Here is a 15,428-nt window from a genome sequence, read left to right on the forward strand (position 1 = left end):
TTCATATAAGGTGAGCCAGCCAGGTATGAAACTATATTTCTGCCCGCAGGAAAATACTCAAGCTAGAGAAAACACTCTGTGCTTACACTTCTAAATGTATAGAATTTCCAGGACTTGATTAATATGTATCTAAAGGAGATGAATTTTCAGAAACTACTTTTGTTCACTGAAACACGGGCAACAGTCAAATACAAATCCTTGGCGTATCCTTCAGTCCCAACTCAAATATTTCAGTTCCAGGTCTAGGGTTGTTGGGATCCTTCTTCTATTAACATCTTCTCTCTCTCTGCTTCCAGCTGCTTGGTCAGAGCAATCTGTTCTTGTAAAAGGCGAATGTTTTCCAATTTACGGCTTTGTCTCTCGAGATCTCTGATTACTCCTTCGTGCAGCCTCTGAAAATAAAAGAGAGACATGGGTCGTTACAGTGTGTCGTGGGTTGTAAGGGACTAACACCCATTTACATTCCAGCCTCTGTCACAGAACTGCCAAGTGCAATCTATTACAAACTTTTAATTCTCTGTTAAGAGACCTGAGCTACTTTTTGAGTCTAAAAATACAAGAGCTGACATCTGATGTGTGGAAGTGGATAACAGCTTGCGGCATACCACAAACCTTGTATTTGTTGGCTTACCTACATGAACTTAATATAGTGATAAAGTGTTGGACAACTGTAAATATTGTATATTGATAAGCTCTACAGTATTATGGAGAGACAGCAATCTCTCCTTTCAAAGATAATGACTTCACCCCCAGCTTTACCTGAACTCTACTAACCTGCCCCAAATTTCTGAACTTGTGATCTTCTGCTTGAGAAGAACATGCACGTGACCTGAAGTGCAGACTAACACGGCTATCTCTCTGTTTCCTGAAAAGAATGTTAAACTACCTTTTTTTGCTTCTTTAAGAAGTATAAAAGTTAATCTGCAAAACTTTTTCAGCCTTTTTTTTTTTTTAACTTAAAAATATCTGGTATGTAAAGTCTTTCCTGGGATTGCTGGAGAGCCACTGGAGATTTCCACAACACTTCATAATTGTAGCCTCTTGAAAAATTAAGGTGTTGATTCCACAACTAACTTTAAAGTACATTTTAAAGAAAGGATATAAATAGCCATCAACATACACAACATGGAGGCTAATTTTTTACAATGAAAAATTCAGAGGATCACTATAACTAAAAGAGAAACAGTTTTTCCGCTTGGTTTGTTTTGTGCACTCAACAACACTTTGGTCCTAATCCCACAGACAAACCTCTGCACCTCTGCAGAGCCCCAGGACTTCAATACAGTTTCCAATGCCCACATAGGGATCCACCCATACAGAACTCACTGTGTTATATACAGGTCAATTTAACTGTCTTTCCTGAAGAAACATACCTTGTTCCTGAAACTGGATTCCCTCAAGCGGATCCAACTGTTGAATTTGGGCCTTTGTCAATTTCCTTTTTTTGTTTTTGGGTATTTTGTATGGGTAATTTGTACAACAATAGAGAAAAGAAAGGCATATTGAAAATAAGAAAATGCATCTGCAAAACCACCAAAATTGGCAAAGCAACTACAGGGCACCGGTAACACCTGAAGTTGCTTCTAAATCCTTTGAAATTGACTAGATTTCCACCCGAAGGTGGCCCATTTAACAGAAGATATTAAAATATTACTTTTGATTAGGGAAACATTTGACTGATTGCATGAATGTCAATGCTGTTAGAAGTACAGGATTCCGTACACATGGATCCAACTGCAGGATCAGGGCCATGTTTTGTCACTACCTATGGTCTTGATCCCTGAAATGATTACATGCCTGTCTAATTTACTAACTGATATATGTAAAAGTAAGCTTGGGCGTAAGTCTTTGTATGATCAGCACACAAACGTATTCAGAGATACTACAAAACTGAGTGGATGAATGTTGGTAAAAAATAATGTATGAATAATTTAATAACCAAATGACAAAAACGTGAATAATTTATTTGATGAATATTGTCTGATATTATGCAGAGCTGGCTGAATAGAGCTAAAATGCATCTGCAAATCATTTATTTGAAAAATTGACCCCAAAATTATCAAGTAAACTATCTGTGACTATTATTTGACCAATTCTAAAGGAAACAGGCATTATTTCTCACTCAGAAACCAAAAATGTAATATACTTCAAGGGAAATAATTTATTCCATCAAAATCATCAAGAAAAATATTTTGTAAAAGAAACATTTAAATATTATTTTCAAAAAACATAGAGGCAGACAAACATATTTCACCCAAAAATGTTATACTGTAATCGCTATGGAAAAAAATTTGATAGGAAAGGTGCAAGTTTAAATCCACTTGGCTTACTTTATATTAGTTCATTAAAGCCAAAAGTTTCTTAAATTAAATCAACATAAGCCAGACGAGCTGATTTAAGTGTATCTACATTAGGGGTCTGCATTCATTGAACTAAATTAATTTTAAAAACAATTCAGATAAACTGTTGCACTTCAGCACAGACAAAGCATCAGTAAATGCTGATTATCAGGGCCTGGGTTAGAGGCTCTTGTTGCTCACACAGCTCATGAGAGCTTAGGAAAAGAAAATCCCGATGTACAAGATTTGGATCACATCTACACTATGGGCACTATAATGGCACACGTATGGTGCCGTAACAATATGCTGTAGTATCATGGTGTAGATACTTTCTTTAGCAATGGAAGGTGTATTTCTGCTGCTGTGGGATACTGCGTCCCAAACAACCGGAGCTAAGTTGATAGAAGCATTCATCAGTCTTGAACGAATATGTTAGTCTATAAGGTGCCACAGGACTTCTTGTTGCTCTTGAATGCCATAGCTAAACTTTGAAGAACACACTAGGCCTTGGTTATAACTAAGTAACGAGGGGATCTGTATGAACCTTTGAAGTCTGGGTGGCGGGTAACATAGTCAAGGAAAGGCACTGCCTTCCCGAAACTGCACAGTCTGGACGGCTGAGGCTGCAGCTCAGCTGGCCACCCCAAAGGGCTGGGGCCATGCCACCCGTTGAGAGCAGAGAGGCAATGGGGTCTGGGGGTGTTCAGGGGCTGGAGGCAGTTACCTGGGGGGCCAGATCCTGCCATGGGGGACAGGCTTGGCTCAGCTCCACAGGGTGGGAGGAGTGAGGCTGCAGAAGTGGCAGAGCAGGACTAGAGTTTGCTCATGCTTTGAAAGCTGTATCCATCCACAACCTCCATTCACCAGCTCCTTCATCTCTACTCCCCCTCACAGCCCTAACCACGGACTCTGTTCTCCATGTAATTATTAGGCCTCCATAAAGCCTGTGGCTACCAGCCCCTAGATTTGGGGTAACAAGAAATGTGATGAAGAATCTCAGCATTCATTAAAGGATAAGTTTGTCTCTATTGCTTGTGAATAGAGCCTTGAAACTGAACTAATTTCAACAGACCCCTAAGGTTGCAAGGATCAAGCAGCTGACGCTCATTTCTGCTGTGGGGAATGATAAATATCACCCAGTGCAGACAATCATTTCATGTAACATGCACTTCAGTTTGGAGCGCACCCCAAAGAATAGTCTCACCAACCTGGTGACGAAGCAGTGAGAGGACACAACAAAAGATAGTTTCCCTGTTCTCAAGTCTGGCATCCAGACGCATCCCAGCCCAAAGATGTGGGGAGCAGCAGTTACAGTGAAAGTTCTGCTCAGCTAATCAACAGCCCCAAGATGAAGTGCACTCAGCACAGATTCCATCTTCAAGAAGTTAGCTACTAAACTCTACCACGGCTCTACTAAACATATGTGAAATGGGATATTTCAAAGCCTTATAATTTGGCCAGTTTTTTGCAGAACAGCAGAAAGGCAGATCCCTGACACGAAAATCAAATGCCAAGCCGTTGCACCAAACAAAGGAGGCATTAGTACTTCTCAATAAACTGTCTGAAAGAATTCATGGACAACACAATGCATTTCCCCCAGTGTTGTCCTTGAAAATGGCTGAACTATTTTAGCTGGGGAACAAAACTCATCCCTAGACACATAACCTGCACTGGAAATTTCAATCCAAACAGCTACATTTTGGCAAAGCTATAAGGAACTGGAAACAGGATCCTATAATTGGAAATGTTGGACAACTGTAGTTACAGGTGGTGCTGCCAGCCCCATCTACAATATAGTATTTCATTCAGAACTCTTTTAGCTGGGTTCCTAAATGCAAGAACTCAGAATCCTGTCAAGTGATACTTCAGGGTGGGGTTCACCAGTTGTTATCAGATGTGTATAAAGGCAAGAACCTTAACAAGTTTAATGTGCACACAAAATCTTTATCAGCTTTCAGATTAGGCTGCCAGTCTGCATACCCACCAGTGTAAACCCTAAAATGCAAAGGAATAAGCAGTAAGTCAGTTAATGCCCTCCTTTGCCTAATGCCTCCTTTGTTTGGTGCAAAGGCTTGGCCCACAAAAATCAAATGCCAAGCCTTTGCACCAAACAAAGGAGGCAGTAGTACTTCTCAATGAACTGTCTGAAAGACTTCATGGACAAAACAATGCATTTTAATGCCAGTTCTTCTATGGGACCTGTATGGCTGACAGTAGGGAAAACCGTGAGGATGCTACTGCCATGATGACAGACACCAAGACAAAGACCCGAACTGGATTCTGGAATGTATGACCCTTGTACGACACTGGCAAACTAGCATAAACAGTCGCTGAAATGAGACAATACAACCTACTGTCCTTGGTGTTAGCGAGAGCAGATGGACAGGACTGGGAAGACTGAAGACTTCTCCAGGAGAAACAGTGCTCTATTCTGGAAGAGATGATAACCAGCATCATGAGGGAGTGGCCAACATCCTTAAGAAGGGGATTGAGAAATGCTTGCTAGAGTGGAAACCTGTCAACAGCAGACTGAGGAGGGTCAGATCGAAAGGAAGACAAGTGAGCATCACCTTGATTCAGATTTATGCCCCAACCAATGACAGTGGTGAAGAAATTAAAGACACCTTCTACAAGCTGCTTCAGGCAGAAATGGAGTCTACATCACACCACGATCTTACTATCGTTATGGGTGATCTGAATGCCAAAGTGGGAAATGACAACACACACTCTGACAGCTCCATGGGCAGACATGTATCACCATGAATGACAACGGTGAGAGACTTGTAGGGTTCTGTTCCGTCAACAATTTGGTCATTGGAGAGGCTCTCTTCCCACACTGCGACATTCACAAGCTGACTTGTTGTTCACCAAACGGCAGAGATAAGAACTAGATCGACCAGCAGATGATCAATGACACATGGAGTTGCTGCTTGCAAGATGTGAAAGGGAGGAGAGGAGTGGACATTGGTAGTGATCACCATCTAGTGATGGCATTTGTGAAACTCAAGCTGCGAAGAACAGGCATTAACACACCCATACAAAGATACTTCAATGTTGAAATCTATGAATTTCACCAAGACAAATGCTTTCACCATTTAACTGAGGAAAAGATTCCAAGGTTTGCAAGATTTAAGGGATGATGTATCTATCAGTATCACAGATAAAATCAACATGGTATGGAACAGATTACATCAGTCTACACAAAGAGCAGCGAGGCTTGTCTGCGTTTCAAGTATAGGAAGAAGAGGAAGGAGTGGATCAAACCTGATACATGGAAAGCCATCAACGAGAGATGGGATATAAAGAAGAGACTGGTAGACGCTAAATCAGCCAGAATTCAAGAAAGATACAAGCAGAATTACAGAGAGGCAAGCTGAAAAGTGAAAAAGCTACTGAGGGCAGACAAATGAGCTTTTACTGAGGACCCGGCAACAAAAGCTGAATATGCAGCTAATCCAGGGGAGCAAGGAAATGTACAGAATCACCAAGCCTGTTTGTGGCAAGTATCGTGGCAGGACAACTGCCCCCATCAAGGACAAACAAGGGCAGTTATTGACAACAGAGAAAGAGTAAGAAGCATGCTGGACAGAACATTTCAGAGAAATTCTGAATAGATCATGACATGAAGAAGCAGCAGACATCCAGGAAGCTGAGGAGGACCTTGATACTAACATTGATCCACCATAGAAAGAAGAAAACAGTGCAGCCATCAATTCCTGAAAAACAGCAAAGCTCCAGGACTTGACAACCTGAACGTGGAGCTGTTTAAAGCAGACCCAGAACTTGTAACCACTATTCTCCAACCACTATTTACAGCAATTTAGAAAGGACAACCGATACGTAAGGACTGGACCAAAGAAGTCATTGTCACAATTCCCAAGAAAGGCGCACTCAGCAACTGCAACAACTGGTGTGGGATCACAGTTCTATCTGTATCCAGCAAGGTCCTAGCCAAGGTCATCATCTAGTGGATCTCAGATGCTATCTACAAGTCTCTGAGGAATGAACAAGCCAGACTTCACAAGGGAAGGGGACGTATAGACCAGATTTTCAGCCCATGAAACATCATAGAGCAGTGCACAGTGTGACAGAAACAGTCGTATGTATACTTTGTTGATTTCGACAAGGCTTTTGACAGCATACACAGGGAAAGGCTTTTGCACATTCTGGCTACGTCTACACGTGCACGCTACATCGAAGTAGCTAATTTCGAAGTAGCGACATCGAAATAGCCTATTTCGATGAATAGCGTCTACACATCCTCCAGGGCTGGCAACGTCGATGTTCAACTTCGACGTTGCTCAGCCCAACATCGAAATAGGCGCAGCGAGGGAACGTCTACACGCTCAAGTAGCACACATCGAAATAGGGATGCCAGGCACAGCTGCAGACAGGGTCATCGGGCGGACTAGCGCTTCCGGGGCAACAGCTAGCCGCTCCCTTAAAGGGCCCCTCCCAGACACACACAGCCTGCACAGCACGCGGTCTGAGGAGCCATAGGCACACAGGCCCCGGGCGCCGCAGTTATGGACCCCCAGCAGCAGCAGCAGCAGCAGCAGCAGCAGCAGCAGCTAGAGGTCCACCCAGCCCTCCTGGCAGGAGCAGGGCTTGCCCTGATCTGTGCCATGCGGGAGGCAGCTGAGCACCTCCTTGCCCAGCAGGGCTCAACCCCTACCCCTGCAGCACCCCGCCCCCTGCCCCCCCCCCCCAGCCTCACACGCCGGCGGCTGTGGAGCTACCCCACCAGCACCAACTGGTGGGAGCGGGTGGTGCTTGGGGAGTGGGACGACGACCGCTGGCTCAGGAACTTCAGGATGAGCCGGCAGACATTTCTGGAGCTGTGCCAGTGGCTCACCCCCGCACTCAGGCACCAGGACACCGCCATGCGGCGTGCCCTCACAGTGCAGAAACGGGTCGGCATCGCTGTCTGGAAGCTGGCCACTCCAGACAGCTACCGATCCGTGGGCCAGCAGTTTGGTGTCGGCAAGGGCACTGTCGGGGCTGTCCTCATGGAGGTAAGAGAACCCACGGGGGGAGGGCAGGGCAGGGCAGGGGAGGGGGGCCAGGGCAGGGCCACGCACACCCTGCTCACCCCTCATTGGTGCTGTCCCGTGTGCTTTCTCTGCAGGTTGTGCATGCCATCAACGCCATGCTCCTGCACAGGCTCGTGAGGCTGGGGGACCCAGATGCCACCATCGCTGCCTTTGCCACCCTGGGCTTCCCCAACTGCTTCGGGGCTCTGGATGGGACTCACATCCCCATCCGCGCCCCGCATCACAGTGGAGGACGATACCTCAATCACAAGGGCTACCATTCTGTCGTCCTGCAGGCCTTGGTGGACAGCCGGGGACGTTTCCAGGACATTTATGTGGGCTGGCCTGGCAGCACCCACGACGCCCGGGTTTTCCGGAACTTGGGCCTGTGCCGCCGGCTGGAGGCGGGGACCTACATCCCCCAGCAGGAGATCCATCTGGGGGACACCACCATGCCCTTCTGCGTCATCGCAGATGCGGCCTACCCCCTCCGGCCGTGGCTCATGCACCCCTACACGGGCCATCTCTCCGCTAGCCAGGAGCGCTTCAACCAGCGTCTGAACCATGCGCGCCAGGTGGTAGAGCGCTCATTTGGCTGCCTGAAGGGACGCTGGAGATGTCTCCTGACCCGCCTGGATGCAGGCCCCAACAACATCCCCCAGATTGTGGGTGCCTGCTGCGCCCTGCACAATTTGGTGGAGAGCAAGGGGGACACCTTTTTCCAGGGCTGGGCTGCGGAGGCCGGCAGGGCAGACGTCCAGCCACCTGCTGCCCCCAGTCGGCAGGTGGACCCCGAGGGGACCCGGGTCCGGGAGGCCCTGCGGGCCCACTTTGATGAACAGGCCCCAGGGTGAACTCTGCCCAGGCCCCCTACTGCCCGCCCCTTCCTCCACCACACTCCTGCCCCAACGCCTACACCATGGAGCACCCAACAGCACCCCCCTCCCACTTGTCCTGGACAAATGACAGCACGCACTTGTGGCTGAACTTAAACTTTTTTTTTTCTTTCCGAACCTTTTTTTGGGAACTGTAAATAAATATTTGAACCAAAAACTATGTACAAACATGTTGAACAAAAGCAATATGTACAAAAATAAAACAATACAAAGAAACAACAGTCCTCAATAATCAAAAGAAAACCAGGGAGGATAAAGGGGAGAACTATTTACATGGGGGGGACGGGGCAAACCGGGGGCAGAAAACAACAGGGTCCAACTATATACAAGGGGGGGGGCCACGTCCCGGGCCCCTCGCCCCTATAGCCCGGCACCGGGCGTTGGCGGCCGGGAACCCCGCCGCGGTCGCAGCCTGGTCCGTGGTTGGGTGGGAGCGGGCTGGACCGGAAGGTACGGTGGCCGGCGAGTGTCAGGTGGCTCCAGGGGTCCCTCGGCGCTCCGGCCCTCGCCGGTGGGTGGCGGGGCGACAGCGGACGGGACGGCGACGGGCGGAGCAGCTGGTGGTGGGGCTGCGGGAGCAGGCAGGGCGGGCGATGTGGCGGCGGGCGCGGCATGGGGGGCCAGGTAGTCCACCAAGCGGTTAAATGTCTCCATGTAGGCCCCCCATGCCTCCTGGCGCCAGGCCAGCGCCCGCTCCTGCAGCTGGAGGTGCTGCTCCACGACCTCCAGCTGCCGACGGTGGATGGCCAGCAGCTGGGGGTCCGTCGCCGTCGGCAGTTGGTGGCGCGGGGTCTGCCGTCTAGCCCGCCGTGGGGCCGGTTGGTCCTCGGCCGAGGGGCTGGCCTGGAGCGATGGTCCCGGAGGGCTCTCCGGGACGACTGACGCCTCGCCGGCGCTCTCTTCCGGTCCTTCTGATGGTGCAGGTGCAGGACACAGGAGAGGAGTGGGGAAGAAGAATGGAGACAGGCGTTAGTGTGGGCCCCGAGCCGTGGCCTTTGTCCCCCCAGCCCTGTGCTGCAGGTTCCCCATCCCCGTCCCCGGGAGATGATGCTGTGATGGATGGGGTTCAGGGGTCCCCCTGCCCTGCACCCCGTCCCCTGGTGGGAGCGACTCTCACTTCACCCCGCAGGGTCTGACAGCAGGAGAGGTTTCTTAGGCCACAGATGCCCAGTTTCTCCCAGGAGTGACAGCACCAGCTGTCGGAAGAGACAGTCCTTCCAACCTGTCGTAGGGAGAAGACCCCAAGGGGTGCCCCTCTGCGATGCAGCTTTCCCCCTCCTCAGGCTGGCTGCCTTCCAGCTCTCCCTTCCCCTAGCCTCTACCTGTAGGCCCCGCCCTCGCCCCCCAAGTCCAAGCCAGCTCGGCTCCTCCCTCCTGTTTGTTCAGGGCAGAGGTGTCACCTGCCAGCTGTAGCCCCAGGATCCTCCTTTGCCCCTGGGAGCTATTCGGCTCTTGTTGCTCATATGTAGCCTGAGTCTCCCTTTGGCACTCCCCCCACTCCATCACATGCTGCTGCTGCGGAGTGTCCCACCCCCTCCTCCCGGGGGCCCCTCGAGGTTCCGCTCCCCCCTGGCCCGGGGATGGGGCATGGCACTGTCATGCGGGGTGGGGGGGGGGCAGGGGCTGATGGATGCAGTGCTGTGAGGGCCATGGCCCTGGTGTCCTTGGGGCCATGGCCATGTGAGCGTGTGGGGGGCCCTGGACACATATCTCTTACCCCCGCCCCTCAAGCCCAGGGGTGTCCACCAGAGGGGGGTACCTACCTGTTGGTCTGCTCCCACGGTCCAGTGATCCCCGGGGGGTGGAGGCCCTGCTGCTGCTCTGGGATGGCAGGAGGAGGATCTGCAGCCCGGATTCTGCGGAGGAGGAGCCCCCCTCTTCCTCCTCCACCTCCTGCCGCGATGTCCCGGGGGTGGCCTCCGGGGGGGGCTCGTCGGCCGAGGTGTCAAGGGTGGCCGGAGGGGAGGAGGTGTGCCGGGAGCCCTGGATGTCCCTGAGCTCCCTGTAAAAGGGGCAAGTGACGGGGGCGGCCCCAGATCGGCTGGCCGCATCCCAGGCCCGGGAGTAACCCTGTCGCAGCTCCTTGACCTTACTCCTGACATGGTCAGGAGTGCGGGCAGGGTGACCCCGGGCAGCCAGGCCGTCGGCCAGCCGAGTGAACACATCCGCGTTCCGCCTCTTGCTCCCCATTACCTGGAGCACCTCCTCCTCGCTCCAGAGCCCCAGCAGGTCCTGCAGCTCGGCCTCCGTCCAGGAGGGGCCCCGCTGCCGCTTGCCAGCCTGGCTGCCCTGGCTCCCCTTGGGGGGGGTCCCCTGGGGGGGCTGGGGGGGCTGCCGGCCAGCTATCGCAGCTGTGTGGGGCTGAGGGTGGTGCAGGCTGGCTGCGTGTGCAGGCTGCAGCCTGCACGTTCCCTCAGCTTCCTGCAGAGGAAGGGAGGGGGAGGAGACCTTTAAGGGGCCGCTCCACGCGGCCACCAGTGAGCTGAGGGGCTGGAGAGAGTGTCTCTCAACCCCCCAGCTGATGGCCGCCATGGAGGACCCAGCAATTTCGATGTTGTGGGATGCAGATCGTCTACACGGTCCCTACTTCGACGTTCAACATCGAAGTAGGGCGCTATTCCGATCCCCTCATGAGGTTAGCAACTTCGACGTCTCGCCGCCTAACGTCGAAGTTAACTTCGAAATAGCGCCCGACGCGTGTAGCCGCAACGGGCGCTATTTCGAAGTTAGTGCCGCTACTTCGAAGTAGCGTGCACGTCTAGACGCGGCTTCTGAGAGCCTATGGAGTCCCTTTACGAGTGGTCCAGCTCATCCAGAGTTTTTACACCAACTTCACATGCAGTGTGGGATACTGCAATCTGTCTTTCAAAGTCAAGACTGGGGTCAGACAGGGATGCATAATGTCTGCACTACTCTTCAACATGGTAATCTGTTGGGTGACAGAAAGAACAACAGCAGATGCTTCAAGGGGCATCAGATGGACACCTTTTTCCACATTAGAAGACCGTGACTTTGCAGGTGACCTTGCATTGCTTCCCCACACCCATCAACACATGCAGGAAAAGACACAACGCCTATGCACCTTTGGACACCAGGTTGGACTAAGAACCAAAACACCCCAGAGATTATGACTCTCAACATAGATTCACCAGCACCAATCAAGACAGAGGATGCTGACTTACCCAGCACAGATAGCTTTACTTACTTAGGCAGCATCATCCACCATGATGGAGGCACCAGGAATGACATTCAGAGCAGACTAAGCAAGGCCAGAAATATCCTCAGAAGTATGAACAATGTATGGAGATCTACACAGTACAGTGTCCACATCAAGCTTCAGCTGTACCAGAGCTGTGTCATATCAACACTACTATACAACTCAGAGTGTTGCAGATGACCGAGTGCGACCTTGCCAAGGTAGGCAACACTAGCCTTCGCAAGATACTTTGCATCTTTGGCCAAAGACAATCTCGTACCATCACCTGCTCCTGCCATGCCAGCAGGAGGACATGACCACTATCATCATGAGAAGACACTGGAGATGGGTAGGGCAAGTGATGAAAAGGGAGGCAGATGCCACTGTAAAAATGGCACTTCACTGGACGCCTGAAGGACACGAGAAACGTGGGATGCCCAAGACAACATGGCGGCATACTGTTGAGGCAGACATGAAGAGAATGAACTACAACTGGAACACACTGGAGAAAATGGCCAAAGACGGACAGAAGTGGAGGACTTTCGTTGCTGTCCTACAAGCCAGCGGGCATAACAGGCTTTAACTAACTAACAGGTAATGCCCAATGTCCCACCAACTCCCTTCCTCGACCACTTCCTATAACTCTACCCAGAGTTGCAACCAACGCGCAGCCACAAGCAACACAGAAGTACACCTCCGTATCAATTTAACACTGCTCAGCAGAACTCTGAAAAGAGACATCATCAAACAGGAAACAGAAACAGGCTCCACAACCACAGAGCACTCCAGTTTCCAGCTTCCTTCTCCTGGAGTGATGGACGACCATTTTCACCATTGTCAGGAGGAGGTTGACGAGGAGGTCCCATGTACAGAATCTCTCAGCACATCCCAGAGGAGGGGAATGACTTGAAGCAAGAGTGGGTACAGACACGCGGGGAGGCAGATTTGTATTATTCTCTGTTGGTGTCCAGAACAGATCCAAGTCACACACCCCTGCTTTGTAAGGGTTGGTGGGCAGACGGCTCTAGCTTTGGCTGGGGATGAGGGGTTTCCAGTTTGGGAGGGGCACCAGGGCAGAGGGTTAGGATGCAGGCTCTGGGGTGATGATGAGGAGCTCATGGCGAGGGCAGAGGGTTGGGATGTGGGAGGGGGATGAGGGCTCTGAGGTGGGGCTGGGGAAGAGAACCTTAAACTCAGGGGTTCGGTAAGCAGGCTGGGGCCAGACAGGAGAACTCTCCCCAGCCCTCTCCTTCCTGGCACTCACCCAAGTCCCAGAAGGAGTCCACACAGAGTTGCCCCCCTGCTAGGGTGAGGGGGCTACGATGCACGTCCTCACATCTTCCCCCCACGAGGGGGGCCAACAGACTTATCACGACCCCAAAAGATGGGGGGCTCCATGTTTTAATAATATGTGGAAGACAGACCTATCTCATAGAACTGGAAGGGACCTTGAGAGGTCACTGAGTGCAGTCTCCTGCACTCACAGCAGGACCTATCACCATCCCTGACAGATTTTTTTTTTTAAATTGTCCCAGAACCCTAAATAGCCCCCTCAGGGGCTCAGCTCATGTCGCTGGGCCACAAGGCCAATGCTCCAACCACTGAGCTATCTCACCCTTCCTTCCCCTGCATACTGCCCCGGGAGGGGCAGGGTGTCCAGCAGAAGGGCCTCCACGCTACCACCGGTCACAGACCTTAGAACCATCTGGAACATGCCACGCAGCTCTCCAGTGATGATTTAAAAGGCCTGGGGCTCTGGCCATGCCACTGCTGTAGCGGCAGTTGGAAACCCCAGGCCCTCTGGAACTGCCAAGCCCTGGGGCAGTTGCCCCCTTTGCCCTCCCCCTCAGACACAGCAGTCAGCCTGACACTGGCACCACTCCCTCACAACCAAGCAGCAGCAGTCAGCAAGGGAGTGCAGAGGGTCCAGGGCAGTTGCCTGCCGCCCACAGCACAGATCAGGTGAGGATACGAGAGGAACATGGAGGCTGGCAGGCAGGGCCAGGGAACACTCTCAGGGAGGCACACAGGAGCCAGAGGCAGGGCCAGGGAACCCAGCTCTGACATTGGTGGAGCCCAGGCACCATCGGCCCAAACAGACGCTTGCAGCTTGGAGGGAGTGAAATAGCGGGAAGCATCAGTGTGTACAGATGCTCTCGGCATAGTCTGGAAGAAGGCAGTGGCATGTAACACAAGCACATACAAATGTTCTCAGGAACAACTCTGAAGGAGGGGATAGCAAAAAGCACAAGCGGGTACAGACACTCTTGGCCTGGCTAAGAGGGAAGGGAATGGCATGAAGCATGAGTGTGTAGAGATGGTCTCAGCACAGCTGAAGATGCGCCATGGAGTACAAGTGCACCAGTGAAGGAAGACAGACTGCTACCCAGGCCCTCACAGAATTTAAGCTTGTGGCCCCCCCTGCATTCCAAGACCACTGCTCTAAGCTCCCTGAGCTACAGAGCCAGGGTTGGGTCCCCTCAGCAGAGGAAGGACAGAGGTTAACAGTGGGGGAGAGACAAGCCACCAGAGTCCAAGACCAGTACCCAGGTCCCTGTGCCAGTCGAACCTGAGACCCCTGCATTCCAGGCTCCCTCAGGGAGCAGACCAGCTGGATGTCACAGAGAAGGGGTGGGGCTGCTCACAGCACAGGCACCAGGCAACACCTTTGGAGGGAGCTGGGTGGCGCCTGGACAATGAGGAGACAGGACTCAGTGATAGACAGGACACAAAGCTCAAATCCTGAACCATGTGTGGGAGGAGCCAAATGTGATGGGGGCATGGCTATGAGCTGGGGTGGGGGGCACCAGACACCAGCAGCAGTGCTCTGACAGGACGAGGGATAGCAGACTACTCCAAGTGAGGGGCGGGGCCAGGCATGAGGAGTGAGAGACAATGGCAGGGGGCGTGGCTCCGACTGCGTGAACGAGTCAGAGCTGGGGTGAAGCTGAGAAGGGGCGGGGCCAGGCATGAGGAGTGAGAGACAATGGCAGGGGGCGTGGCTGAGTGCGTGAACGAGTCAGAGCTGGGGTGAAGCTGGGAAGGGGCGGGGCCAGGCATGAAGAGCGGTGTTAGGGGCGGGGCTAAGGAGCAATGCCTGATGTGAGGGGCAATGCCAGAGGCAGAGGCTGACTGAGTGACAGAATAAGAAAAAAAGGTGGGGCTAAAAGGGGCGGGGACAGGCATGGGGGGCAACGTCAGCAGCAGGGCAGTAAAGGGGCGGGGCTCTAACTGAGTGACAGTGTCTGCGGCGGGGCGGGGCTAAGTGTGAGGGGCGGTGTAAGAGGCAGGGGCGGGGCAGTGTCAGAGGCACGGCAGAAAAGGGGCGGGGCTCTGACTAAGTGACACTGTCTCAGGCGGGGCGGAGCTAGGTGTGAGGGCAGTGTCAGAGGCAGGGAGGTCAGAAAGGGGCGGGGCCAGGCGTGAGGGTCGGTGTCGGAGACTGCGGGGCGGGGCTCTGAGGGAGGGACAATGTCGGGGCTGGGGTGAGCGGGTGGTGACTCGCTCTGCCCTGCGTGAGGGCGAAGCAGCTCTCCCCGCACCCCGTCCCGGGCCCCTCAAGCGGGCGCGCGGCGGCAGGTGCCGCTCACTCACCTCCCTGACGCGCCTCTGCTGCACGTGCACGGCGACCACCGTCCCGGCCGACAGCAGCACAGACAGGCCCAGCGCCACCTTGGAAACCGTCGACATCCCCCTCCCCCAGCGGCCCGCTGCGGAGCGCGAGCCGCACCAGCTCCAGCGGCCCGTGCATGCGCGCGCGTGCCGGCCCGCTGCTGCCGGCCGGGGGCGGGGCAGGCTATGCAGGGGCCGCGCGCACGCGCGCGCCGACTCGCCCAATCAGTGGAACGCGGAGAGGCTCGATCAGGCCGCTCTCCCACCGCCCAGTCCGAAGTAATCGAAACCCGAGCCGCCCAGCAGGGCGGTGGGGAGGCTGGCTGCAGCCCTGCAGAGCCATTGCCCCGGC

The 15,428-nt window shown here is 52.9% G+C and overlaps 1 protein-coding gene across 1 annotated transcript; it reads right to left on the reverse strand.

The window, feature by feature from the left end:
* Positions 1 to 227: 227 nt before the first annotated feature.
* Positions 228 to 15,215, reverse strand: PET117 (PET117 cytochrome c oxidase chaperone). Its single transcript, XM_074989312.1, is given in 3 exon segments — positions 228 to 392; positions 15,059 to 15,193; positions 15,195 to 15,215. Coding segments are annotated over 3 exon segments (306 nt in total). The 3' UTR covers positions 228 to 242.
* Positions 15,216 to 15,428: the final 213 nt, after the last annotated feature.

The sequence above is a fragment of the Carettochelys insculpta genome, chromosome 3 (genome assembly GCF_033958435.1).
Source record: "Carettochelys insculpta isolate YL-2023 chromosome 3, ASM3395843v1, whole genome shotgun sequence".
NCBI classification, from domain to species: Eukaryota; Metazoa; Chordata; order Testudines; family Carettochelyidae; genus Carettochelys; species Carettochelys insculpta.